At 38.4% G+C, this 27,695-nt stretch overlaps 1 protein-coding gene across 2 annotated transcripts; it reads left to right on the forward strand.

Annotated features, from left to right (window-relative positions):
- The first annotated feature begins 1,080 nt into the window (after positions 1–1,080).
- ETF1 (eukaryotic translation termination factor 1) lies at positions 1,081–26,614 on the forward strand. Of its 2 annotated transcripts, XM_070933040.1 has the most exons (11): positions 1,081–1,274; positions 1,533–1,666; positions 11,019–11,194; positions 11,274–11,413; positions 12,505–12,643; positions 15,413–15,603; positions 16,359–16,488; positions 20,319–20,474; positions 22,016–22,080; positions 23,451–23,598; positions 25,788–26,614. In XM_070933040.1, the coding sequence occupies exons 2-11, from the start codon at positions 1,581–1,583 to the stop codon at positions 25,868–25,870; spliced, it is 1,314 nt and encodes a 437-aa protein (XP_070789141.1). In that variant the 5' UTR covers positions 1,081–1,274; positions 1,533–1,580; the 3' UTR covers positions 25,871–26,614. The 2 variants fall into 2 exon arrangements, with proteins under 2 accessions (XP_070789141.1, XP_070789142.1); XM_070933041.1 differs by lacking the exons at positions 1,081–1,274; positions 1,533–1,666 and adding an exon at positions 1,862–1,984.
- Positions 26,615–27,695: the final 1,081 nt, after the last annotated feature.

Genomic DNA, 27,695 nt, shown 5'->3' on the forward strand with positions numbered 1-27,695 from the left:
TTGCAGATGGGTCCTATTGTCAAAGATTGAGTTTCTGCCTCTGGCCCATTAACAAAGGGGGGGGGGGGAGACAGGAAGGTGGGAGTTGCTTTGTCTTTAAAACATGTTTCTCCATTTCTCAACCAGGGAAACGTAATATTCTGCCTTTTTAATATTTCCTAAAATATTTCATTCTTCTAGGAACGGGGTGGGTGCTAACTTCCTACTGCGCAAAGAAATGTTATGTTTAAATGAATTAATGGAAAAAACGATAAAGAATTATAAAGAGAGAATGGTATTGTTGAAGTTGGAAGATCAGGACTAGGCATACTTATTTGTATTATTACTGTTAGCATTGTTTAAAAAAGATTTGACCAAGTCAATACAATACAACATGGGATTGCCTGTGAATTAGCATCCCCATTACCTGGACATCCCTTCTGTGAACTGAAATGAGTAGCAGCTGTTCCTCCTTTAACCAAGGGCTAAGAGATCCGGGCGGCAAGCCTCCAATCATCAGGATTTTGCTGCTATTAAGTCCTAGTACATATTTTTATACCCCAAATCTGGTGTCCTGGTTTAATTTGTTGTAAAAGTTAAAAAGGGAAAACTTACAAGTTGGAACGTGCCAACACCTAAATTCTTATGTTTGCCGTCGTTCTTATGTTAAAAGCTAATTCAGAATGTCTATAGCTGCAAAGGTACTCTTTGTCAATGACAACCCCCCCCCCGCGCTGTGGAAAGTTTTGACTCATAGCTTCGCACATTCCCAAAAAAGGTGTGCGCGTTCCCTTTAAAGAACACGCACTCGGGCGCGAATAACGTCGCGGAGGTAGATCACGCGATAACTCCTTAACCGCCCTGCCTGACCCTTCCAACAAAACTACGCTTCCCGGCATACAGCCTAATATGAGGTGAGGGGGGAGCGCCTTGCCGTCACGGGCATAATCCACCCAATGAAGAGAAACTTCGGAAGGCACGTAGCCAATGAGAGACAGAGAAGTGGCGGAAAGCTGAAAATCCACCTCCTCGCAGGCCCTCGTTTCCTTTAATTAAAAAAAAAAAAAGATTGGTGCGGGACCGGAAATTATGTCAGAAACCCCATGTGAGGCGATTGCAACACATGCAGCGCGGAGGAGAAGCGAGAGGGAGGGGGAAGAGCAGGAGAGGCGGAGGGGAAAGGAAAGGAAGGAAGAAGCCGGCGAACGACGTCACAAGCGCCGTCGCGAGGAACCCTTCGTTGCAGTCCGGAGTAGGAAGGAAAGAAGGGGGGGGCGGCGGCGGCGAGGCCTGAGGTGAGCGCGCGCGTCCGGGCGGGAGAGTCGCCCCGCCAGTGGGAGCGAGGCAGGCGGGCCGTGGTGGTGGTCGCCGCCGCCGCCGCCGCCGCTCTCCTCGGCTGGTGGAACCGAAGGAGCCCGGCTGGCATCGGCTTTAGGATTTAACGGCTCCTTGCTTCCTCCTTTCCTCCCCCCTCCCTCCCTTTCCACCCCCCACCCCCAAATTTCTCAATCCTTTTTCCTCGTGGCGGCTCGGCGGCTCGATTCCACCCGCAGGAGGGGCGGTGGAGGAGGAGGAGGAAGAGGAGGAGGAGGAGGGAGAAGATGGCGGACGATCCCAGCGCTGCCGACAGGAACGTGGAGATCTGGAAGATCAAGAAGCTCATCAAGAGCCTCGAGGCGGCGCGCGGGTAAGGGAGAAGACCGAGACCTTGGGAGGCGGCCGAAGGGATTTGGCGCTCACGTGTGGGCCGTTGGTGGGGCGGGCGCGGGGGGAGGGAGGGGGGGCTGGGGAGGAAGGAGAAGCAGCAACCTTGCGGGTTGGGCCGAAAACGGGGGAGGGGGGGGAGAGGGTCGTTAATGCGTGGGATGCTTTCCCCCCCCTCCCAAAAAAAATTCCTCCTCAGAAAAAAAAAAAAGTGTGAAATATCGGGAGACGTTTCCCGGGTCTCCAGGGTTCCGGCCCGGAGGAGATAACGCTAAATTGAAACTCGAGGCTTACTTTGGGGGTGAGTTAGGCCTTAAGTTTCTGGGGAAGGTTCTTGGTGAGGCGTGTAGTTAAGAGGAGCCCGTGAGGGGCAGCCGTGAAGAAGAAGAAGAAGCGTGTCGGGGGGGAGAGAGAAAAGAGAGGCGGTTGTTCCTGCCTTTTGAGACTCGTCCTCGGGTTTGTGAGGGGAGTTTTCTTCTCTTCAGACGGAGCCACGCTCTCCATTTCGGGACGTGGCCCCTTTGCTGCCTGAGGTTGTGACACACACCTGTGGGTGCAGTTTGGACACTTTCAAGTCACAATAAAACTAGTTAAGGCCAGCTAAGTCTGTAAGTATGGGCCTCCATTTCACTTTTTCACACACACACACATCTGCTCAGATAGCTTCATTGTGTTTTTTTTTTTCTTTTCTTCTATGATGGAGGACTACTAGTAGGTTTAAAACAGCAGTTCTGTTTTAAATGTTGAAAGACATTTGGGATATTCATTCTGAATCCAGAAAATAGATTTTATAAAAGCCAGTGTATAGAATCATGTCTACTCCACGTAAAACATTGTTTAATACTTGATAGTTTTTTCCTCCTCATCTCACCTTGTATTCCTCTGAACTTCCATTTTACTGTGCCCACAAATTTTGTTGTTATACTCAAAATTTTGTTGTTATACTCAAAATTTATGGAGCAGGCCAATCAAGTTTTTTATGTCTTGTTTGTCCTTAGTCTCTGGGATATTTTACTTTCAGTTGCATACTAGAACTTGCTGGACAGTCAGTCATCAATTAAAAGGTGGCTTAAAAATAATTACATGTGTTCATATAGATATAATAGCATTTTTAGTTATAAAAGTTAATCCTGTTCCTTTCTTGTTTTCAAAGTACAGAGGTTGTTTACCTTAAACTGTTGTAGGCACAACAGGTACATGATGTTTTAGAGTTGGCATGTTCAACTGACCACTTGTCTTAGTAACCTTCATTAGCTCCTCTTTTCCTAAGATTTTTTCTGTAATTTTCCATCTATTGAAGCAAGTAAGGGAATATTTCTGGCTTTGTGCTAGCTGAGAAAGATAGTTTTTATTGCTTTTCTGCCCTGCATGCTCAAAGAATTGAGTGTATGACTGTTTTTACATTTGGTTGTTGAACTAATACACAACCATTCCTTGCAGTTGTGTAGAAGGCCTGTTTTAAAGGACAGTGACTTTCCTCATTTGAATGCTAACTATGTGAAAGGGACTTTGAGAATGTATTAATTCAGTGAATAATTTGAAATAATGGCCTACTAGAAAAAATTTATGGACCCCATCAAATATATATATATATATATAAATTCAAGTGCCAAAGGGACATGTTAATGTTGCTGAATTACTATCTTTTCCAAGATATTTATGAAAGCTTAGCTGTGTTTTAAGTAATGGAATGAAACTGAAGTTCTGACTAATCTGATTTGAGACTGGAACATTCCAGATTGTGTTCTTCTTTTTGGAGTGGAGTGGGGGAAATTGCTCCAAAAAGAAACCCTCCAAAGCTTTTTGGAGTACTCCAGCCCCAAAACAGTTCTTTTTTATCCAGAATAATCTTTTCAGGACACTTCAACTCACTTCCTACATATATATAGGATTTACTTCCAGAACAGCATAGTCTGTATGGAACATTCTGGAATGTTCTGTTGCTCAGATGGCAAGTTTTGCTTGTCACTAATATTTGTTTATGTACCTTATAGATTTGTATATGATAGGCTTTGGGAAAAGATGCATGAAGAATTTTTGCCTCCTTTGTTTATGAAAAATGTGACTTGCTTGGCTAAGTTGTTCAATTTAAGGACTGACTTAACTGAAAGTAACCAAAATTATCTCTGTATGTTCACTAGAAATTATCAGCATTGTTGATGTTTTTTGGTTTATCTTTATCTTTAGGCTTCTGAATTAAGTACTGTAAATACTCACAAAGAGTCTTCTTGCAGGGGTTCAGTTTCTAACTAATAAGTTACAATATGCATGATTTTCTTTTGGATGCATTAACCTACTGACTATGACTTCATGTTGGCATAAGAACTAGGCCTCTATGGCTTGTTCAACAACCAGTTGAAAAAAGCTGTTCAATCAGAATACTATATTGATTATTGAGAGAGCAAATTTCCCTTACTTCCCTCTGAGCCTTCCCAAATCAAATCTAATAGGGTTTATGACTAATTGACATTTAGTTATAATTTGTTGTGTTAGCAATTTACCAGTAATGCTGGGAATGGAAAAAGCAATTAATTTTTAATCCTTTTGTCCCTCATGAGCACGTAAATAAGAAATTTCCAGGTAGGAAAACTATCTCCAGTTAACTTTCTACAGCCATATATGTTTACTATCCAACATATGGAAGAAGTGAACAACAACATTTGGATTCTTAATATATAAAGTTGGCATTCTAATTCTGTTCAGGAGCAGTGAAAGAATGCTTTGCATGTTTTATATTGCACCTTCCAAAATTGAGTTTTGTGCAAATATTTTGAATCATTTGAATCCCATCTTTCTATTTAATTTGCCACTTTGAAAACTTAAGCATTGGCAGTTTTGGGGTATACTTTTTAATCAATAAAACAGACAGCAAGCACAATACAATTCAAAAGCCTGTTTATCATTGCTAATAATTATACAGTATTTCAGTTGTTGAGGGACCTATTGACATTTCTGGAGCTAAATAATTTTACATTTAAATAAGATTGGCCAGGAGACAAGTAAACTAATTTTCAATACACTACATTCAGAATATTAATAGGAGTTATGAAATTTTGTGAGCTAAATGCACTGAAGGATTTGAATTTGTGGCATATGTGAGGAAACAACATCTTATAAAGTGTTTTATTGATCTTTCTTGTCTAAATTTCATCTTAAAATCATAGTATTTTTTAACTTTTCCTAAAGATCTTGATAGTGACATTTTTCATGAAAAGCATATTGATAAATTCTTTTTTAAAAAAATACTTCATTAATACAAATATTAAACAGTTGACATTTCAGTAACATAGAAATTTAGCTTTCTCTGAAAAGGATGGGAAATAATGTATTCCAGCTGATGAATATTTTGTGTTTGGGGTTTGCTACTGCTCTACTGCAAAGCCTGCCTTTATGACAGTGGTTCTCAACCTTTGGGGGTCGAACGACCCTTTCACGGGTTGCCTAAGACCATTGGAAAACACATATTTTCAATGGTCTTAGAAATAATTTTATGGTTGGGGGTCACCACAACATGAGGAACTGTATTAAAGAGTCGCGGCATTAGGAAGGTTGAGACCCACTGCTTTATGAAGTGTTCACAAAGTGTACAGAAAATGGGGCTTAGACCTTGGGCAAGCTTTAAAGATAGCAACTGAATGTTAATTCTTCAGTCTATGTTCTATGTTTGCATGACTCCTTTAAGCTATAGGCTTGGGAAAACTCAAGGCAGATACTAATAAAGTTTGAGTTTTGCAACTTTTTTTAAAAAAAAGCCATGTGTGGAGATATCAGGAAAGTTGTGCTTTTTAAATTGTGAATTTTTCATATAAAATTTGGTTTTAGGTGCACTGTTTTTAGATTTATGAGTGTTTCAAGCAACAGCATAACAAACTTGCAACATCTTAACTAAAAATACACAAAGTTGAATATTATGTCTTAGGAGGAATTTTCTAGGACCTAGCAAGTTATTTTGGAATATAGATTGTTGCACAATGATCTCATAACAGGCAGCATGTCTAAGTGGAGGTTTTTTTTTTATTAAATGAGAGAGTATTATAACTGAGTAGAGATTCCTGCTAATCTGCTTTATAAAATCATTGACTCCAAATAGCTCAAAGCAGTTTTCAGTAATGCTTTAGCTTATATAAGGAAGAACTCCCCTGTCAACAGTATTTTCTGTATCTGTATCCTGAATATCAAGATTTGAGGATCTCCAAACCTAGGGATAGGAAGAAATGTTAGGAAGAAATTAGAAATAAGGTGGAAAGAATAAAATTGGTCTACAAGCAAGTAGCACTTGTGAGAAATCTTTAGGATGGGGGCTTCTATGTGTTCACACACACATACATACCTGTAGATTATGGCTGTATGAGCCTACAGTGATAAGAATTTTGTGGAAAATTTTAAATTGGAAAACTTTACAACTGCTTTATAATATTTGTGTTTAGTACCTTCCTCTTCTTCCTCAGTGTTATTTATAAATGAATAGGAAGCATGTATATGAAAGAGAATGACACAAATTATCTATATGGAATAATTAAAAGGAAATTACACTTGTGAAATTACCAGTATCTTTTTACTATGCTTTATGAACAGCATATTTTTCCAGTCAGTATGGAAACTTTCAATCCTACCTTGAGGCTGCAAAACCAGGAAAACAACTTTAGATAACAAGTTATTTTGTTATGGAATAATATAATAATAATATGGTATGGCTTTGAACTGCTTTGAATCCTAAATCATTTTGGTGTTAAAATTGAGAAAAGCTAGATGGAAAATTAAATGATTAAGTCTTGAATTTCTGATAGTAGCAATTTTAAAAATTATTTTTTCCCTCCTATTAGTAGTTAACCTCTCCTACATTTATAAAATGAGGAAACATAGTACCTTTTAAAAAGAAAACTCTTACAACTATGGAATCCTCGAAGAGAACTGCAAAAGAGCATATTATTGTTGCAGGAATAGCTTCTCTACTAATAAAATGCTTATTTGCATTTCCTATTTGCATTTCCCTGTTAATGCAACAATTAAAACATTTTGGATGCAAGAATATGAGTACTTCTTTTGCTTGTTTTCTCCAATTATCTTGCTATTAGTCTTTTTTAAAGATATGCTGGTGTGAATAACATACAGTTATCAGTAAAACCCTTTGTATCTTAGATGTCTTTAATTCTCTAATTTGAATTGTTCTGGTCCTGTTATGTCAGCCTTTATCCTAAATAACCTGTTGGTGATCTCACCATTTTCTGGTGAGATCCTGTTTTAAATTCTTGGAAAGGTCTTTTCTACTTGTATTTTTGCAAAGGAATATATGACAGGCTGTCAGATGTTAATACTAAGTCTCAGCCTCATTTATAAGTTAAATAAAGCTACTTACTTAACTGACTCACCCTTAGGCCTTTGTTCCTTATTTGTATTTCTGGGTTAGTTAATCCATGTATCCTAGGTATCTCATAGTCTATCAAAGAACCTAAATACAAAATAATGCCTGCTGTTTTCATTTACCCAGGGCTGCTTGATAGTGAGATGGGCAGCATATAAATTTAATAAATAAGTAAATAAAAATGTATGATCAAGTCCACCCTCATCTGTTTCATTAAACAATACAAATGAATTTCCCTCAGTTTGAGGAAGAAGCTTTAGAAATAAATTACTGCTATTTCTGATGCAAGACCCAATGGTAAAAGTGCTTGCTTTAGAAGTTAGCAAAATGCTTCACAAGGGAATGTTATTTCAGGTGGTGTAGTATAATTATAATAGAATATTTTGGTGCTGTACAAAAATGTGTTCGTTTATTTTGCCAATTTAGATCGGCATATCCACGTCATGTACACTTGAAGGAGCAGGATTTAGCAGATATAATAATAATTAGTAATTTGGGCAATTAGGGCAATATGCTTTAGCTGGAACTAAGCACAAAACTATCAGATTCTGCTGAGGCAGAACAGGTCTGATCTCTCATGGTTATATAGCTCTGTACGTACAGGTGTGACTTGCTGTCAAAACTTGCTCTTAGGCCTATGGCCATCACTGTACCCATTGGAATGGCTTGCAACAACTCTTAGTATCACCCAACCAATCCTGGCTAGGATCAAATTGCTTTTGCCTAGTTTTATCTTTCCTCTAGGATAATTTTTCCTAGGTGGCATCATGCTAGTCCTGGAGTTTAGCCTGTGTGCTTATTCCAAGTAGACTGAACACGCTGACCTCCCATCCTGAGATATTATCCTACAAGAACAGATGTGGCTCCATAGCTGCCTGAAATGGCAATACAAGCCCAGCGCCATGATCAGGTATGATACCCATCAACTCAGCCCATGAAGAGCCACATTTGGAAGATGTAGTGATGATGCTACCTAGTTTGGGTAATGAAACATCTGTAAGAAAACAAGCTCAGAGAGTACCAAGGACCCTTCATAAAATAGTTGTTTTTGGAAAACATCCTAACTACACCCAAATTAAATTTCAGAGAACAGAGTGGCTGCAAAGATTACATGAGGCTAACTTCACCAGTTAACAAACCCTAACTGAAATCTCAAAGTGAACTGCAAAAATCCAACAGCCGGTTTCTATAATTAGAGAGATGCTATAGTGGACTAGTAACTAGTAAATGAAAACAGTCTTGTACTCTAGAAAATGAAAACAGTCTTGTACTCTAGAGGCTTTCTCTTTCCCTACTAATTGTTGATACTTAATAGTGTAGCTTGCATGAAGTGAGAGAACAGCTGTATTGACCTAGTTGACTGATCCTCCTGTACGAACTGAATAAATATATTTTATTACAATAATTAGTATGCTTCTGTGAAAGTATGGATTCAAATGGGTTCAAATTTACCATATTAAATGTTTTAATTGCTTGTAATTGCTTCTTTAGAAAAGTAGTACTTACGCATAATTTATATTTTGCAATTCAAAGATGTGACTTAGCTACTGATTGATAATTAATAAAATATTCCAGATAGTCTTGTCTTAATTCTCATTTCTAATTGCTGTGTTGATTAAGGGACTGGAAAATTCTGTTCATAGTGTAAGTCCAACACAGAGTGTTCATAATAATCCACAGCTCCCTAAAATTTTGCCTTAAAATGTACAGGTACTTTTCCATCGAAGCTGTTATTTCACTTTTTTTTTTAGCTATTTCATCTTCACTATGGGCAGATAAAACACACTCAACTCTGTTTCTCAGTGCAGAGTTTTATTACTGAAACCCATTGAGTCAAAATCTTCTGGATAATTGAAAGATTTGGAAATCAGTTTTCTTGTGAGGTGAAACTACTGAATCCTAAAAATTAATCTGAATCTTGATTAGGATAGAGATCTTGATTTTCATCATTGCAGTTTCTCCTAACTATAAGTCTTACTAATTTAACCAGCAGATGGCAGGAGTATGTTTTGCAAAGGAGGTGTATGAAACACTGATTTGATTATTCAGTTAATTTGATTGACTTTTGTGCATGTTGCACAGTCACATTTGATCTTGTATGATTCACACAGCTTTGTTCTTTTAATCTAAATACAGTTTTATTATATAATTTAAGAAACTGAGCAGCTTAATTATTATTAGTGTTCTACTGTGTTTTCCTGAAAATAAGGCCATCTCCCAAAATAAGCCCTAGTGAAGGGGTGGGCGTGGCCAGCATCGGAGGCAGTGAGGGTGCAGGACCAATTGGGATTGGTTGCAGCCTGCGAAGCGCAGGTGAATTGATTACCTGTCCAAGTAGCAGGCAGAGGGAGGCACGTGATCTGGACAGGCTGCGGGCAAGCTGAGAGATGGTGGGTTGGAGCGGGGGGGCCACAAGGCTTGTCTTCACGCAGCGGGCACTGGCAGGCAGCACAATTCGGACCCGCCTCATGGCCAGCAGAAATGGACTAATGTGTCAAGTAGGTGTGAAATGGTCTTGAAAAGCTAGTTGCACCATTGTGGTAATATTGAATAAATTAGTTCCTCCATTGAATTGTATAAGAACAGCTAACGTTTTGGAATACCTTTGGCAGTAGAACCTGGCCATCCTTGTCAGGAAATTGAAGTTAAGTAGAATTAGCCTGGTAGTACTGAGGAGACTTGCAGGTAATTCTAAAGCAATGACCTGTATTGGGAATTAACAATTTCAGAACTGTAGCCAAGAAAACTATGTTTAGATCATTATTGTCACTAGTAGTTGAACTTGATCTGAAGGCATTTTAAACAAGCCCTGTTAGGTTTAATTCTATTCAAACCTATTTTAGTTACCCATATAACTTTTTCTATGGTCTGCAGCAGTAGTGTATTGCAGTTTTGCAATTTGCTCTGTACATATTGACATGCAGTTATTGAAATGGATGTACAGATAGCTCTCTTTTAAATCACTTCCTTATATCCATATAATTTTCTTTAAATTTTCTACAATTTAATCGGTTACCTGTATCTAAGATCTATTTGTGTTGTAAAGTTGACATGTCTCAAACATCTCAGTAGATTTGAGCATCAAACCAAAGGCTCTTTATTAAAGGTTTTGGCAAATAGGAACTGCTGCTCCATTTTGCTTTGAAAACATTCCAGAAGGTGGAATTTATTGCTTAGGGACACTATTACTACCTATAGGTAGCTGAGTGCTGTGAGATAACATTGGCAAGGTCAATATGACAAAATTTTTCACTGGTTGTAGGAGGTTTCTGTGACAATTTTGAGAAGATAGAGAGAGAACTGCTAGTGAATTTCCATCAAAGCATATTTTTGCAACACTAATTTTACCTTTACTGTTTTCTGTAGAGAGAAGTAGATTAAATAAAGAGATACCACTCATGTTTGATCCCCTGACAGCTAAATGCTAAACACTGGTACAGGGAATCTAAAGTATTTTTTTAAAAAAATATTTGCATACTCTTGGTGGAGGATTAAATGACTAGCTGATGATCCAAACACTCTGTGTGTGTGTGTGTGTGTGTGTGTGTGTGTGTGTGTGTGTGTGTTCAAACAAACATACAGACAGACAGATCCCTTATGATTGAAAAATTCCAGTATGAAGATGAGTAATTTGTTAATTGCCTTTAAGTGTGTGATTCAGGTAGATGGGAAAACTGGACATTTATTAAATAGAATATATTAAAAAAAGAATAGGGAGAGAGATGTTTCCACAGTACTTAAGAACAAATTTTAAAGGATGTGAAACCATTATTTTTTAACTGTATTAAGTATGCCAAAATGAAAACCCTCCATTGCAGTATCATGTCAAATGTTGTTATGGGCACAAACCATTGTACCTTTGCAGTAATTTATATGACTGCCCATCTCGTCCACATTTAGTATGGAAATCTTATCCCTTAAATATTTGGGTTGCTTGTTTGAATCTTTATCCTTGTTCTTTTGTTCATTTTAGCAATGGCACCAGCATGATATCCTTGATCATTCCCCCCAAAGACCAGATTTCCCGAGTGGCAAAAATGTTAGCTGATGAGTTTGGCACAGCATCAAATATTAAGTCTCGAGTGAATCGTCTTTCAGTCCTTGGCGCCATTACTTCTGTACAGCAACGGCTAAAACTATATAATAAAGGTAAAATATCCTGCTAATTCCATTATAGATAAAATGATTCAAGCTTCAGCAGTACTTAACATTATATCTTTTTTTACAGTACCTCCGAATGGTCTGGTTGTTTACTGTGGAACAATTGTGACAGAAGAAGGAAAAGAGAAGAAAGTGAACATTGATTTTGAACCTTTCAAACCAATAAATACATCATTGTATTTGTGTGATAATAAATTTCATACAGAGGTAAGTTAACTATTTTTTTCTAAAGTGAACTATACAATCTACTGTTTATTTAATAGCAAGAAAAGCTACTGAGCATTGGGAAGTCTAGTCATGTCTGAGAACATGACCATTTTCCTGAACATCATTTCCACAACTTCCAGTTAAAAATCTGTTGACAATTGCATTTTTCAAGGAAATGGGAGACAAAAGAAAATTTTAGAACATGTGAATATAATCAGAGAACTGAATTCTACTGCATTTTGTTTTGCAAAGCATTACATAATCACATATCACCCAAGTGATTTAAATGGACTGTCTTAGTGAAATTGAGAAGTCAGATTGTGGATTTGCTAATAGCAATAGCACTTAGACTTATATACCACTTCACAGTGCTTCACAGCCTTCTCTAAGCGGTTCACAAAGTCAGCCTATTGCCCCCAACAATCTCGGTCCTCATTTTACTGACCTCGGAAGGATGGAAGGCTGAGTCAACCTTGAGCAGGTCAGGATCGAAATGCTGGCAGTCAGCAGAATTAGCCTGCAATATTGCATTCTAACCACTTCACCACCACAGCTAATCTTAGCCTTGCAGCGTGTTACCTTCAGTTTGTATATCAGGTGCTTATGTGACGCTTGCACACACTTTATTACTGATCCTGGTAGAAATCACTAACAGCTTTTATCTTGGTAAACAATGTGAGCCAAAAATTATACAGTGCACAAGTTCATTTGAGTGTGTTGCTTTATGTGCCTATTTTGCCATTCTAAGATTGGCACTTTACTGATATTATTAAAGCTGTAGTATCAGACAGCTCAAATCATTTGAGCTTCATTCATCTTGGAATATCTCTTTCTTGTTCACAAAATGATGTATAAATTGTATTTGAACATTGCTTGTGTTTTTTATTTAAGTGCGAAAGTGTACAATGATGGTAGTTTAAACTCAAATGAATCTGTTAGTTTAAAGAGCTTGGAGTAATTATGAGTATAAAAGTATACTCCAAAAGTAAGTTTATAAAAATGATAAAAACATTCCTTCAGGAGAATATCTCTCGTCTGATTTGTTGTACATCAGCTTGTTCAAACTCAATTTCTGTCATGTTGACTTTTAGGCTCTTACAGCACTATTGTCAGATGATAGCAAATTCGGTTTCATTGTAATAGATGGTAGTGGTGCACTTTTTGGAACGCTTCAAGGAAACACCAGAGAGGTTCTGCACAAATTCACAGTGGATCTTCCAAAGAAGCACGGTATTGTATTAAAAATAAGAAAGATTGATGTGTTTTTAGAAAGAATAATTTTGGGGGAGTAAGACTTGAAAGCAATTCAGTGATATCTGAAAGGCTGTATCCTGAATAGTTTGTTTTTCTCAATATGTTTGGATAATTCCGGTACAGTAATCTGGAGGCTGAAGTTAAGACAAGAGATCAAATTAACATCAATTGATATTCTGTGCAGCTGACAAAGTAATCACTGAGTATGCTTAGTTTTATGAAATGGCTCCAGACAATACTCCAATTGCATCTGAATCATTCATTAAAACAGATGTTTAAACATTGGATATGAGAGGTTTTTGTTTTGTTTTTAAATATGAACTTAGTACAGAACAGAAACTACATGTATGGAAATAGATGTTCCAAATTTGCTTACTTGCTATCTCATTGAAAATATTTCTGTATTCCTAGTTAAAATTAATCTAAGTGGATTACAGTTAAAATTGCATTTTAAACAATGTATTAATTAAATTTAAAACATTAAGATATTTTATAAAAACAGTATACACAATATAAAATACACAATATAAAACAAAACACAGGTATTTTAACCATAAGGACAAACCCGAAGGATACTTCACTGAGGGCATTCCAACAATGAAAACTCCCACTGCTGGGTTACTGCTTGCCATTTCTAAATTGACCTTAAATGACCTTAAATCCTTAAATCCCTACTTTGAATAGGGATTGCAAACTGCTACACTATTTTGCACTAATTGAACTGTCCAAGGGCCACCCTACTTTTCATTACAGTAATCTAAATGTGAAGTTGCTAGTGCATGGTATAATGTAGAAAACTATCTCTAAGAAGAGGTGAACTGGTACACTAGCCTGACCTCATGAAAAATGCTTTGTGCTACTTGAGCCTTTAATGTAAAAGATGGATCCAGAAACTCCCCTACCTAGCTAGGAACTTGATCCTTTAGAGCATGGGTCCTCAAACTGCGGCCCGCTGAAGTAATTAATCCGGCCCGCAGAGCACCACAAGGTTGCCCCGCCCACCCTTCACGGCGCAGGACGTGCCTTCGGAAGCCCTGTGGGCTGGAACCAAAAGATAAGCTCAACAATTTTAGCCTGCAGAATGCTTCTTTTGGGGGGGGGATGTGAAAGGTCAAAAAACAGGCAAAATCGGCCCATTTTTGGCCAAAAAACAAGCTGTTTTGGCCTGCAGAATGCTTCTGAAGGTTGGGGGGAGGGGGGAAAGGAGGCCAAAAAACAGGCAAAAATGGCCCGTTTTTCATCTTCCCTGCCTCCAGAAGTAGATAGAGATAAAGAGAAAGAGAGGAAGCGAGACAGAAAGGGAGGGAGGGAGAGAAGGAAAGAGAGAGAGGAAAAGAGGGGGAGAGAGAGAGATAGGGAAAGAAAGAGAGAGAGACAGGTTTCTCAAGCTCCTTGGGGCTGAGAATTGCTGCAAAACTGAGTTTCCTGAAGTGGACCATTAGACTCCTATAAACAGCTGAAAAAAACGATCTAGTAAAAAGAAAAAGCAACCAAAAGAGCAACATGCAAACAAAAGCAAATAAAACACCCCCAGGAGCAAAACAAATTAAAGTTTAATTTGTGTGCATTGTTCAATGGACTGTTAAATTGGCCATGACCAACTAGCCACGCCCCCCCAGTCGATCCAGCCCCCCAACAGTCTGAGGGACCGTGAATTGGCCCCCTGTTTAAAAAGTTTGAGGACCCCTGCTTTAGAGGATATAACCACATGAAGAATAGGTTGATTTCCTCTCACTTGGCAAATAAATTAGCCACTAACAGCACTTCTGACTTGTTTTGATGGTACTTCAGTACATTGATCCTTATTCAGTACATTCCTAATGGTCTTGGTATTTTTACATAGATGTTGATTAGCAAGATTCGTGGTATTAAAATTCATCAAGAGTTTCAGGGGAGCAACAGAGTTGTAGCTGTCCCAGCAATATAAATCCAACAGGACAGTTATAACTGTTTTGCCACCAAAACAAGCTTAATCCCATTGAAGTGGATCTAGATAATAAGTTTCATAGGATATTTGGATGTGATCAGTCATCGTGTACACATCTTGTCCAGGAAGAAATTTTATTCACTGGCCTATAATTATTTAAATTTTCTGAATCCATTTTTCCAGGACAGGCCTCATTGCAACCTCCTTTTATGAAGCTGGAGTAACTTATATTCATGTGGAGGAATTTATAAATCTCCTTAATCCAGCTGAACATTAAATAAAATAATCTGCGATGAAAAAGAAGCTAGTAATTACTATATACAGTTGTTTCATACTACCAGGCATCTTATCTGCATCACCAGAAAAGTGAAGCACTCCCTCACCCCCAAATCTTGACCCGACATCTTTTTAATTTCTGTAGATTGAACTGTTGAACATATAGATTCTTAAACTATTGCCAGTTTGATTTAGTACAAAGTCTAGCGAAGAGCTACAGAAAAGAGCTACAGGGTTCTGAATGATTTCTAGCTAGGCCAGATCCTAAAAGTTCCTGAATCACATAAGAAAGTTCTGCTGAGTGACATTGATAGGACACAGTGATAGAGAAAATTTGTTTTGGGGTGGTTTTCCATCACTGAACTTTTGCTAACATATTGCCTGACTTTCTACATGCCATGCATGGGCAGGTGACATTTGAGATAGACCCAAGTTTGTCATGCTAGTCATAAACCCTAACTAGACCAATCAAGGCTGTTCGATTTGAATGTTGAAAGATACAAGAGCTAATGTTATATATTTATATCTCTTGCCTTTCAAAGGGAGAGGAGGCCAATCTGCCTTGCGTTTTGCTCGTTTGAGAATGGAAAAACGTCACAACTATGTAAGGAAAGTAGCAGAAACTGCTGTGCAGCTGTTTATTTCTGGTGACAAGGTGAACGTGGCTGGTCTTGTGTTAGCAGGGTCAGCTGATTTCAAAACTGAATTAAGTCAATCAGATATGTTTGATCAGGTAAGTAGAAGTAATTTAATGATGGTTGCTAATTTTACTAGCAGTTACAAATGTATTATCTTATTGATAGTTGTATGGATTACTATTTCAGTTGTTATTTTCAAAAGTAAGCTGTTAATAGCAACTGAAATATGTGGATCTTGGAGCTATATTTGTAAAATAGAAAACCAATAACATTGAGAATACTAAAGGAAAAGATTTTTAAATCTTGCCCATTGGAATTGTTATTTTTTCTGCATAGTCAGCTAGACGTTTAGACTGCATTTGGCATTTTCATCTACTTATCAAGTCCTTCCCAAGAACCAGGGATAGGCAAATGTTTGATGATGTTAAAGTTATCATTTGCAGGATGTAAACTGTCAATATGTTGTTGTTAATATCTGGTATAGCTCTCATCATCTTCAGAGCACATAAGCGCCACAATCACATCAAGGTTATAGTGCCTCACGGGTTTATCATTTTTAATAATAGTAACTTTGAGTGGCTCATGACAAAAGGAACTTATAATAAAATCACTAAAAGATGATAAATGCAATGTCAAGTAGAATTTAGTTGTTCATGAAATGTTGCACATATTTTGCACAATAAAGCTTTACATTTAAGCATTGCATGATACAATTATGAAATGGTTTGAGGTTGGAATTACTTTTTTAAAGTTAATGCTGGTTATTTATTTCACCTTGTTGGGTAATACTTTTAGATTTTTAATTGTTCATTTATCTGACTTTTCTAATATTAGACCTCTGTTTTTGCAGAGGTTGCAATCCAAAGTATTAAAGTTAGTTGACATCTCATATGGTGGTGAAAATGGATTCAATCAAGCAATTGAATTGTCCACTGAGGTCCTGTCTAATGTGAAATTCATTCAAGAAAAAAAGCTAATAGGTATGAAGAAATACACATCCATTTATTCATTGTTGCATGCAACATAAATGTATTGTCAAATATACAAAAATTGTCACTTAAGTTATGCAAGAAAAAGAAAATAAAGATCCAATATCTCTATTATTATCAGTTAGTTTCTATAGGAATTATCTTGTCCTTAAGGTCCTTAAGGTAACAGCTTTCCACCCAACATTTTTTGGTGTTAGTTACAGATATAAAAATTCTGAATTAAAAATATTTTTAACACAATGTCATATTTGATCAAAGTTTAAGGTCTGTTGCATATGCATATTGGTTTTTTGTGTTGGTTCATACTCCTTGAGCTTACCAGAAGAAAATGCTATTGCTTCCGTGTTGGTGACTGTATGAGTGGTGACTCTGTAACTTGCTACTGAGTCAGAACTCTATGCAAAGAGAAACCTCCAGGTTGGTCACAAAGTAAAAGTTTGTTTCCCCATCTGGGTTTTTCAAATCATGTATCAGAACCTTTTGTTCAAACAGTACACACAAATGTAATAAAACAACTGTAGTACAATTAAAATAAAATTCAAAGCATCAAAGCAAAGGGGCTTCCTACTTACCATAATCCCTGTGGAATAACTCAATTTTCAAAAGTTAAAAACAGCAGAACAGCTGATTTTTGAGGGAAGGCTATTCAAGAATATATGCTAATACTGAAAAGTGGCACTTTTTTCTCAAATTGAGGTGGATGAAATCCCATTGAATAGCCTTATTGCCAAGTCATAGAACGTTATGGATGACAGTTTTGAATTGTACTCAGAAGCAGATAGGAAGTTAAAATAGTGCCTGGAACAAAGATGTAATATTCTATTGGGGATGAATGCCAATACAAACCAGGTCATTGCAGTTTGGAGTAATTTTGTTTTTGAGTGGGCTTTATCGGCAGTTCTATATAGAGCATAAGGTAGTGGTAAAGACAAGTAGTGATAAATTAGTATTAGTAGTTCTTCTTTCTGCAGAAAAGGTCATAACTGGCATAGCAATCAGAGAGTTGGGGCCTCTCCTGGCCACTATTTCAATCTATCCATCAATCAGTAGCTCTTACCACATCTTGTTTGAACCTAGTGGTAAACTACTGTTGGGTATCGGCAGCTACTCCAAACCAGACCTGGGTATTTTACGGCCCCTGGGCCATATTTATTTATTTGTCGCATTTTTATGCCGCCCAACTCCCGAGGGACTCTGTTAGACTCCTGACTAACAACAAAGAATAAAACAATGCGAACAATATCCCACACAAAAGTTTAAAAAGAAAACATTAAAACTCATACGCTCCAATTTGTGGCCGGGTCTCGCAAGATCACCGTAGCGAGATCAACGGCCCCAGGCCTGCCGGAAGAGCCAGGTCTTCAACGCTTTCTGGAAGGCCAGTAGAGTGGGGGCAGTCCGGACCTCAGGGAGTAATTAGTTCCAGAGAGCCAGGGCAGCCACAGAGAAGGCCCTCCCCGTGGGCCCGCCAGCCGACATTGTTTAGCTGACGGGACCCGGAGGAGACAGACTCTGTGAGATCTTACCGGTCATTGGGAGCTATGCGGTAGAAGGCGGTCTCGAAGATAGGCTGGCCCTGAGCCATGTAGGGCTTTAAAGGTAATAACCAACACCTTGAATTGCGCCCAGAGACCGATAGGGAGCCAGTGCAGCTCGTGGAGAATTGATGTAATGTGGGTGTATCTAGGTGCACCCACAATAGCTCGCACGGCTGCATTCTGGACCAACTGTAGTCTCCGAACACTCTTCAAGGGTAGCCCCATGTAGAGCGCGTTGCAATAATCCAACCGTGGGTGACAAGGACATGAGTGACTGTGAGGAGAGCCTCCTGATCCAAGTAGGGTTGCAATTGGTGCACCAGACGAACCTGTGCAAAGGTTCCCCTAGCTACAGCTGTCAGATGTTGTTCCAATCTCAGCTGTGAGTCTAGGAGGACACCCAGATTGCGAGCCTGTTCTGAGGGGGGCACTTTCTCCCCCCCCCAACCAAGGATGGACAATCAACATAGTCTTTAGGGGGCAATACTTAGAGCCATTAGGTCTTGTTTGGGTTAAGTCTGAGCCTGTTGACTCCCATCCAGATCCTCACAGCCTCCAGGCACCGGCACATCACATCCACCACCTCACTGAAGTGACGAGGGGTGGAGATATACAGCTGGGTATCATCAGCATATTGCTGATATCCCACCCTGTGTCGTCTGATGATTTCACCCAGCAGTTTCATGTAGATGTTAAATAGGGGAGAGAGGACCGAGCCCTGAGGCACCCCACAGACGAGGGGCCTTTGGGTCGACCTCTGTCCTCCTACCAACACCGACTGTGATTGACCAGAGAGATAGGAGGAGAACCACCGCAACACAATGACTCCCACTCCCAATTTCCTTAGTCGCCCCAGAAGGATATCATGGTCAATGGTATCGAAAACCGCTGAAAGGTCAAGTAGCACCAAGATAGAGGAATGACCCCCATCTCAGGCTCACCAGAAATCATCAGCGTGACCAAGGCAGTTTCTGTGCTGTAGCCAGGCCTGAAGCCAGACTGAAAAGGGTCCAGATAATCCGATTCATCCAATGACCGCAGGAGCTGAAGTGCCACTACTTTCTCTACAACCTTTCCCACAAAGGGTAGGTTGGAGACTGGATGAAAGTTCTTTAATTCTGCTGGGTCCAGGGAAGGCTTCTTGAGGAGGGGCCTTACAACCGCTTCCTTTAATGGTTGCGGGAAGGACCCTTCCCTCAAGGATGCGTTAACAAAAGCCTGGAGCCAGCCACGTGTCATCTCCCTGCTGGCCGAAACCAGCCGGGAGGGGCACGGGTCCAACAAACAAGTAGAGGAACTCATCACCCCTACAGCCTTGTCCACTTCCTCAGGAGTCACTGGCTCAAACTCCTCCCACACAATAGGATTAAGACCCGCCCCCATTATCTAAGTTGGTATTGCCCAATCAGAGTCCAGGTCCATCCGAATCTGAGCGACTTTATCCAACAGAAACTGCACAAATTCCTCAGCTCTACCTTGCAAGGGCTCCTCCGTTCCCCCTACCTTAAGGAGGGAGCGAGTTGCCCTAAATAGGGCGGCTGGGCGAGAATCAGCAGATGCAGTAAGTGCGGAAAAATGTCCAGCCCTTTAGCTATCCCTATCTGGCCCATGTGAGCTCAGTCCAGAATTAGAAATCAAATATAAATAAATGTATGCTATGTACAAAATACAACTGCATTGCTTTTATTTTGAAGGTGTTTATTTTTATTTTTTTCAACTTGTGTGTGTGTGTATGCATGCTCACCCCTGCTCCAAATAGATAGATGACCTTACCCAGTGACCTCATGTACACATTAAAAAGCAAGGGGCAAGCACAGCAGTTCTTACGGACCTAACATCTTACTTCTCTTCCCTACAACCGTGTAGGACACAGTCTCTAGTTCCCAATCCTTTTAGATGGTCCAGAAGGTTTCTATGGTTATTGCTATCAAAGATCACCGGAAGAGTGAATTGCTTCAATCCAAATAATCTATAACAGTGACCAGTGCTGTCTGAATCTGGACCGAAATATAAAAGAATACCCTGTAGCTGCCCATAATCATCCCCACCTACCCAAAAGAAGAAATTGTAAAAAGTATTTGGTCCGGTGGTCATTAGCCTCATTTTTTTGATCTGATGAATTGTTGTCTTCCTAAACATATTTGCCATTATCTCCTAAACATATTTGTCAGTATCTGTCACATTAATGAACTCTTCTTAATTTTATTAATTAATTTGTTTTTGTGCATGGAGTTAAAATAATCATATTTTATAACCTCTCTCTCTGGTTTGTAATAAATGTAGGCCGATACTTTGATGAAATCAGTCAGGACACAGGAAAATATTGTTTTGGGGTTGAAGATACTCTAAAAGCCTTAGAAATGGGAGCAGTAGAAATCCTGATAGTTTATGAGAACCTGGATATAATGAGATATGTACTTCATTGCCAAGGCACGGAAGGTATGTGATACCTATCGCTTTGCTCTTAGGATTTCAGGAATTATTTGTATAGGTCACTGTAAATGTTTGCATTCTTGCTGCTTTCATTAATGGAAATCCATAGATTCTGACAGAAATAATTCTTGTGACATTAGTTTTAGAATTACATACCTAAATACCAGTGTCTCAAAAAGCTCGTAAATGTACATAAAATAATATTAAAGATAATAGATTCATATACCTAAAATCCTGTAGGTAAAGTGGTAACAAACGTGCTTAAACATTCTTAAGAAATGCTTGTATCTGAATTTACTTGTATGGGTAGTCCTCGATTTACAACCATAATTCAGCCCCAAATTTCTCTTAATAAGCAAAACAGTTGCTAAGTGAGTTTTGCCCCATTTTATGACTTCTTGCAACAGTAAAAAGAATCACTGCAGTGCAGTTGTTATAACTTTTGTTAAGTGAATCTGGCTTCCCCATTGACTTTGCTTGTCAGAAGGTCACAAAAGGGATCACAGTTGCCAAGCATTCAAATTTTGATCATGTGATCATGGGGATCTAAAACAGTCACAACTGTGAAGAACAATCATAAGTCACTTTTTTCAGTGTTGTTGTAACCTTCAACGGTCACTAAATAGGTGGTTGTAAGTCAAGGACTACTTGTATGCGTACTCATTGGATATGATCCATGCAGGTGGCTCTGATTTTACAGTGATTATGATCAGAACCTGTCTGGTTGAGATAACTACAGTTATCCTAATAGTTGTGGCTTCATTCTTTTCAGCTATTGCGTTACCATCGTGCAAATGTATCTAAGTGCATAGGACAGAAAAACAGGACAATATTTGCCCTCATCCATATTAGATTTAGAAAGAAAAAGACTATTTTCCAGTAACAAACATTATACGTGGTAGCAAGATGAAAGTTCTGGAAGAAATTACTGTGTTCTTTTATGTTTTCTATTGTGGGACTCCTTCATGGTCATCCAGTAGTTTCAGTGTGTCTGCTTTTTTATTTCAGTGCTTTTCCTCATGCTTAAGCCATGTACTAGTCATCGTATGTGACATCCCTCTGCATTTTCATAACAATTTTAGAATATTTCATACTCATCTATTGGGTTGCAGTTTCTACTTGAATATGCTAGGGAAAAAACTCTTGGAATTTGCGATCCAATTTAGTCAGTAGTGACGTTCTGCTTTTCCTTCTAGAAAAATAAAAGGACATCAGTGTCTTCTGTATTGGGCATTGTTTACAAATATGTTGGTTTCTCTTAAACTGGTGAAAGCAAAGCTGAATGCTTTCTTTCTTCAAGAGGATGGCTGGTATCCATAGAGTTAGTAATTTTCTCCTGCATCTTCTTTCTTAACAAACAATATTTTAGTATCTTTTTTATGTCACAGAACAGTGTGAGATGTGGTAAAGGACCACAACTGCTCCCCAAAATGAATAGATTCTTTAATCTGTATTGGTAATATTTCGTGTAATGCTAATTGGATAATCTGTTTCACTTTAGGAAATTGTGCTTTTAATGCATATTATGCTTTTTCCCCCTCCTGCAGAAGAGAAGATTCTTTATTTGACACCAGAACAAGAAAAAGATAAATCCCACTTCACAGATAAAGAGGTATTTATCAAAAGCCAGGATTTATTTTTTCCCCCCACCTGAGGCATTTTGATGGTCATCATTTCAGTGGAGACATCTCAGATAAATCACAAATAATTACCTGCCTTTTTTCAATCCAGTTTTCAGGAAAGGACTGGAAACACACTGTTTCTAATAGTCATGCTGTCATGTGGTCCCTCCAGTGATATGAAGCAGTGGTCTATGCTCCTCCTCCTTGCCTTAGTAGGCAAGAGCAAGGACATGAAGCAATGCCCTTGGAATAAATTGTTTTAGAAAATGGTTGCCATCAGAAAGAAAACCAAATCGATGGCTGTAACAGTTTTATTTCTGTTCTGTGCCTTTAAGAATTATTGAGTCTCTGCTATTATCTTTTATGAAACCCTATTTTTTGACATCACTTTTAGTAGATGCTGCTGGATTTAAGGGTTTTGCAGAATCCCAGGAGAAAAATGAGAAAGTTCTTATAATAGAGCCTATGAAGTCTGTTGTGTTGTCTACAAACAAGGGGTTGGCAAAAAACAGTCATACATCTAGAATTATTTAAAACATTTAACAAGATAATGGAGACTTTGAGAGAAAGGGAATTGCTTTGGGTTCCCAATAATCAGCAAAATAGCCTTTTTTGTTCTTTTGGTCCTTCTCTTTGACAATAATAGGGCACAGTGAAATTAGCAAGCAGATAATTCTGTAGAGGTGATAGTTTTTAAATCCTTTTGTTTCAAACCAGGATTTTAAAGGGATAAGTAATATCTAGAATGAGGCCCTAATATGGAGATTTTCATATAACCGTGATGGCGAACCTATGCCAGAATGGCACGCAGAGCCATCTCTCAGGGCACGCCAGCCATCATCAGTTGCTCTTCTGGGTTTCATGCACGCTGGTCAGCTGGTCTTTGCACGCGTTGGAAACCAGAAGAGCAGCTCCCCAATGCGCATGCCAGGAAGCTGAGCTTCCGGTGCGCACATGTGCACTGACCAGCTGGTCTTCACGTGTGCATGCATGCCAGAAACAGGAAGACCAGGTGACCAGCTTCTTGGCATGCACATGTGTGCCGGGGAGCTGCTCTTCTGATTTCTGGTGCTCCCCCGTGTGCATGTGCGTGCTCCCGTTTCGGCACTCGGTGCCAAAAAGGCTCACCAACACTGTCATGAGATAAGTGACATACACTTTCTGACAATTCATTTTGGTGTGATGATGTTAGGTTTATACACTACGGAAAGTGAATGAAAGGCATTCTGGTTATTTTTTATTGCATGCTTCTTTATTTTGGCAACACAATGTTCTGCATCTAATGACATAAATACTGATTGTACATTGCCTACTGATTTGAAAAAACATTGCTAATAGGTACACTTGTCATCTCTTTTAGACAGGACAGGAGCATGAACTCATAGAAAGTATGCCTCTGCTTGAATGGTTTGCAAACAACTACAAGAAATTTGGGGCCACGTTGGAAATTGTGACAGACAAGTCGCAGGAAGGATCCCAGTTTGTGAAAGGATTTGGAGGGATTGGAGGTAAATGGAAAATGAAAACAATAGAGTGCATGATTACTATGTGACCTACATTGTTGTGTCCCAATTGGCATGATTGTCAAAATCTTGCACAATTTCAATAGAGAATGCCAAAATCCTGTGAAATATTATTTCAATAAATGGTTGTTTATTTTGGCATTTGTGCCAAATACTATTTGCAGTACTCTCCCAGACCACTAGTCTTCTCCTATTTTTGACATAAATTGTGTTTTACATTGATAGAATTTACAGTTCTATCAATATTTCCTTATTTGACTTGAATTTATTTTCAAGGGATGCTTTATGTAGACTTTTGATAGTTTGCAAGTTGCATTGACATGCTTTAATCTCTTGGAGGATTACTGCTCACAAATATGCTTGTCCACAAGGGGAAGAAAAACTGGTGTATATGACCCACAGCTTTTTCAAGATTGAGTCCTTGATTTATGTAGTGATTAAAGATGATAATATAAATATGCCTAGTGTAAACAATGCAATAAGAATTTAAAGCAAATTACCACATGGAGAATATATGTTTATAATAGTTCCATAATTATCCCAATAATTTTGTCAGATAATTTAGGCTTCCTGTACATCTGATAGCTGGAAGGATTCCTTGATAATCTTTGCTTGGAAGTACATTTATTCAACTTAAATGAGATTTGCACTGCGGTAAGAATAATTATCGCTGAGTGCTGGAATAGATAAGATGTATATGCTGCCTTTCTCATTATAGAAAGCATCTTCGGTTGATACTAAGTTTCACTGATCAATCTGGTAAAGAGATTGAGCGAAATACATTAACAGTATAGTTAATCCTTGACTTATTATCACAATTGAACCCAAAATTTCTGTTGCCAAGTGAGACAGTTAAGTGAGTTTTGCCCCCTTTATGACCTTTCTTGTGACGGTTGTTAATCACTGCATTTAGGTTGGTAATAGTTGTTAAGTGAGTCTTGTTTCCCCATTGACTTTGCTTGACAGAAGGTCGCCAAAGGTGGTAACATGACCCTGGGACATAGCATCTGAATTTTGATCACGTAACCATGGGGTTACTGCAACCCCATGGTCATAAGTATGAAAAAGGGTCACAAGTCACTTTTTTCAGTGCTGTTGTAACTTTGAACAGTCACTAAAAGAACAGTTGTAAGTTGAGGACTACCTGTACTTAAAAATGGTGAGAAAGATGGTTGGCATTATGTGAGACATCAGTGTGCTGAATGCATGTATATTCTGATATGAAAGCAACATTGTGGTCTGTAAGCTTACCTTTATATATGAATTAGACTTTTTGATTTAGCATAACACTGCAGCTTTAACCAGGATGAAGATTGCCTACTCTTACTGATTATGACAATGCTATCCTTCCTTCTTCCATCATGCACTGTAGATGCCAGATATTCTCTGAATTTGGGATGATGGCTAGAAATGGTGGATTGAAGAAAAATGCACGTTTCCTTATCTTCTATAAAGAGAGATCTGAAAATGTGTGGCTATCTCCAGGAATAGTATTTAACATAGGAGATAATTTCACAGCACACTAGTTGGTACACTATTTGTTTACAGCAAGATCGCAGTAAGAATTTAAGAATGGTTCCAATCATTTGCTACTTTTATGACAATTGTTATCTATTCCGCTTTTTTGGACAAATATATGCTATTCAGACTGCAACCCAGATATCAGTCACTTTAGATTTACACTTTAATCCAAAAGTAATTTGCCCTGTGATTTCTTGCTTTCCTGTGTTAAATTAGACATTCTGTCAGTTCCATCCCATCATAGTGAATTGCTTATTTCAGTTTTTCCAGATGTAGTAAACTTTGCACATATACTGTTGTTGAATTTTTGAAAATATAATTGACATAGAAGTGGATGAGAAATTTGGTTAAAGCTGAAATGAAATGTTATGTGCAGCAAATCAGCATATTTTTAGAGGTCAAATTAGCGGCACTGCTCTAACATGAATTCTTAGTGGCAAACTTGTTTGACGCCAACAATTTAAATTGAGATTTTCTATATACCGTAAGTTTTAAAACAGTGTGTTCTAATATGAATAAAAATGTTCAACACTAGAGGGAAGGAAATATAGTCTAGTTCAGTACTTTGGTATCAGAAAGCAGGTTTTGTGCTGAATGTTCTTCTTAAATAGGAAGTATTTGTAATATCTTCCCTTTAACATTTATTTCCAAAGGTATCTTGCGGTACCGAGTGGACTTCCAGGGAATGGAATACCAAGGAGGAGATGATGAATTTTTTGACCTTGATGACTACTAGGTAGTCGGCCTGGGTCTGGCAAATGTGCCTCACCCCTCCAGCATCCAACCCAAGGAGAGAAAACTCATGATGGAAAACAAAACAGATCCCTGCCTTAGAATTGGAGTATTTCCAGAACTTTATCCAGAACATCGGGTTTCAAAAAAAGAAAGAGAAAGAAAGCAAACCCTACTGATTTGTCATAGTGTCAGTACAGCAGCACTCTACTAGATTTCTATAATGCCATTTGGACTAATTAAAAAAAAATCCCAGTTTTTACTTTTACTTAATGGTGAAATTGGTTGCTCTTGTATTTTATGAAAATGATTTTTTTAACCTTCAGCTACATTAACTGCTCTCAACCTTCATTTGAAACAAAGTAATTATACTGGTTTGTTTCTTACTTTGATAGGAGGAAATTTATTGCTGCTTTTTGCAGTGATACGACCCATTTACATGGCGTTCTTGGCTTAGAAGAACCATCTTAGGGAGACCTTGTTCCTATTGTTCCCAGTCTACAGTGGTAGAAGTAAAAGGAATTAAACACTCTGCTGTGCCAGCTTTGAAAGGTGTGACTTTAAAATTCGGAGGTCCACCTATTTCATTCTTAGACTGCAAAAACACTGTTTGTATAAATCAGGAAGTGTGTTTCATTAAAGAAAATTGAAGTGCCAGGGTCTCAGCAGGCTTAACCGGGATTATGAGTTGTGTGGCCTTCACTTTTCCCTTTTGTCAGTCAATAAACAGTTTCCACAAGCAAGCTAATACTGCTTACGCTTGGTTCTGTACTTTACTAGGTTTTTTTTTTTTTTATGTTTTGCTTTGGGACTGCATAAGCTGCCTTGGTGAATCAACAGCCAACATTCACAAACTGCTTAAAAATGCAATTATCTAGCAAAATGTGACCGACATAAGCCTTGGAACTGGTGGCTATGGAGCTTCTGTAGAAATAAACTTTTTTGTTTTTTAAGAAGTTAGGCACCAAAGATTCACATTCAACACTATGGCATAGTTCATGCAAGACAGTTAGCTCACTTTCCTGCATTCCTTTAGGACTGGCTGGTTTTTGAAAGGTACTGATTTTTTTTTTTTAATGCCTGGCTCTGTTCATTTTCCTTATTTTTCTTGTGTTGGTCAGACTCCCAACCTGCGAACATTGTATATCGTTCCAAATCCTGCCTCACTTGAATTGAAGGGAGAGTTGTCTTAACAAAGCCTTCTCATCACAGTATATACTTAAAAAGGTCCAAAATGACTTTCTGTCAATGTGAGCAATAGAATTTGTATCTTTTTATAACTTGGCAAGCAAGTAATGCATGTGTTTGCCCACAGGAAGTTTTCACATTGGGTGGAATCTCTTAGGGAAGCTCTTTATGATTATGAATATTCAGACTGATTTGCCGAAATTGTGATCACAAGCATCCTTAAGCTCTTCAAAACAGCATACTTTGATTTTGCCATTGTAAATGGGTCTGCTATGACATGACAAGAGCAGAAAAATTGGGTGTAAATTTACAGTTTTGAATATACTGCTTGTTTCACATTTAGGGTATGCAGCTCCTTTTTTTTTTTTTTGGTAGTTTTATTTTTACTATTTAAGTTTGGAAATGATGCCAAAATTTTGTATCTCTTTAATCAATGTGTGATCTCTGGTGGTATATATTGCATTATATATTGATGTATATATCAATATATACTGATATGTATTACACTTAACACAAACACATTAAAAGGATGAGAATCCTAGCCTTTTGCATACTACGTAGCCTCTTCAGAGAGCTCCCAAGCAGTGATATCTTGGTGTTGTGATGTACAGAAATGGAGAAGAGTATTAAACCATATTTAA

Source organism: Pituophis catenifer, unplaced genomic scaffold (assembly GCF_029215685.1).
Source record: "Pituophis catenifer annectens isolate HBS135680 unplaced genomic scaffold, rPitCat1.0.hap2 SCAF_1, whole genome shotgun sequence".
NCBI lineage: Eukaryota > Metazoa > Chordata > Lepidosauria > Squamata > Colubridae > Pituophis > Pituophis catenifer.

Coding starts and splice junctions, on each gene's coding strand:
- ETF1 (XM_070933040.1), top strand. CDS start 1,581: ATGGCGGACGATCCCAGCGCTGCCGACAGGAACGTGGAGATCTGGAAG. Junction 15,604..16,358: donor AATCAGATATGTTTGATCAG/GTAAGTAGAAGT, acceptor CTGTTTTTGCAG/AGGTTGCAATCCAAAGTATT. Junction 22,081..23,450: donor CCCACTTCACAGATAAAGAG/GTATTTATCAAA, acceptor CATCTCTTTTAG/ACAGGACAGGAGCATGAACT.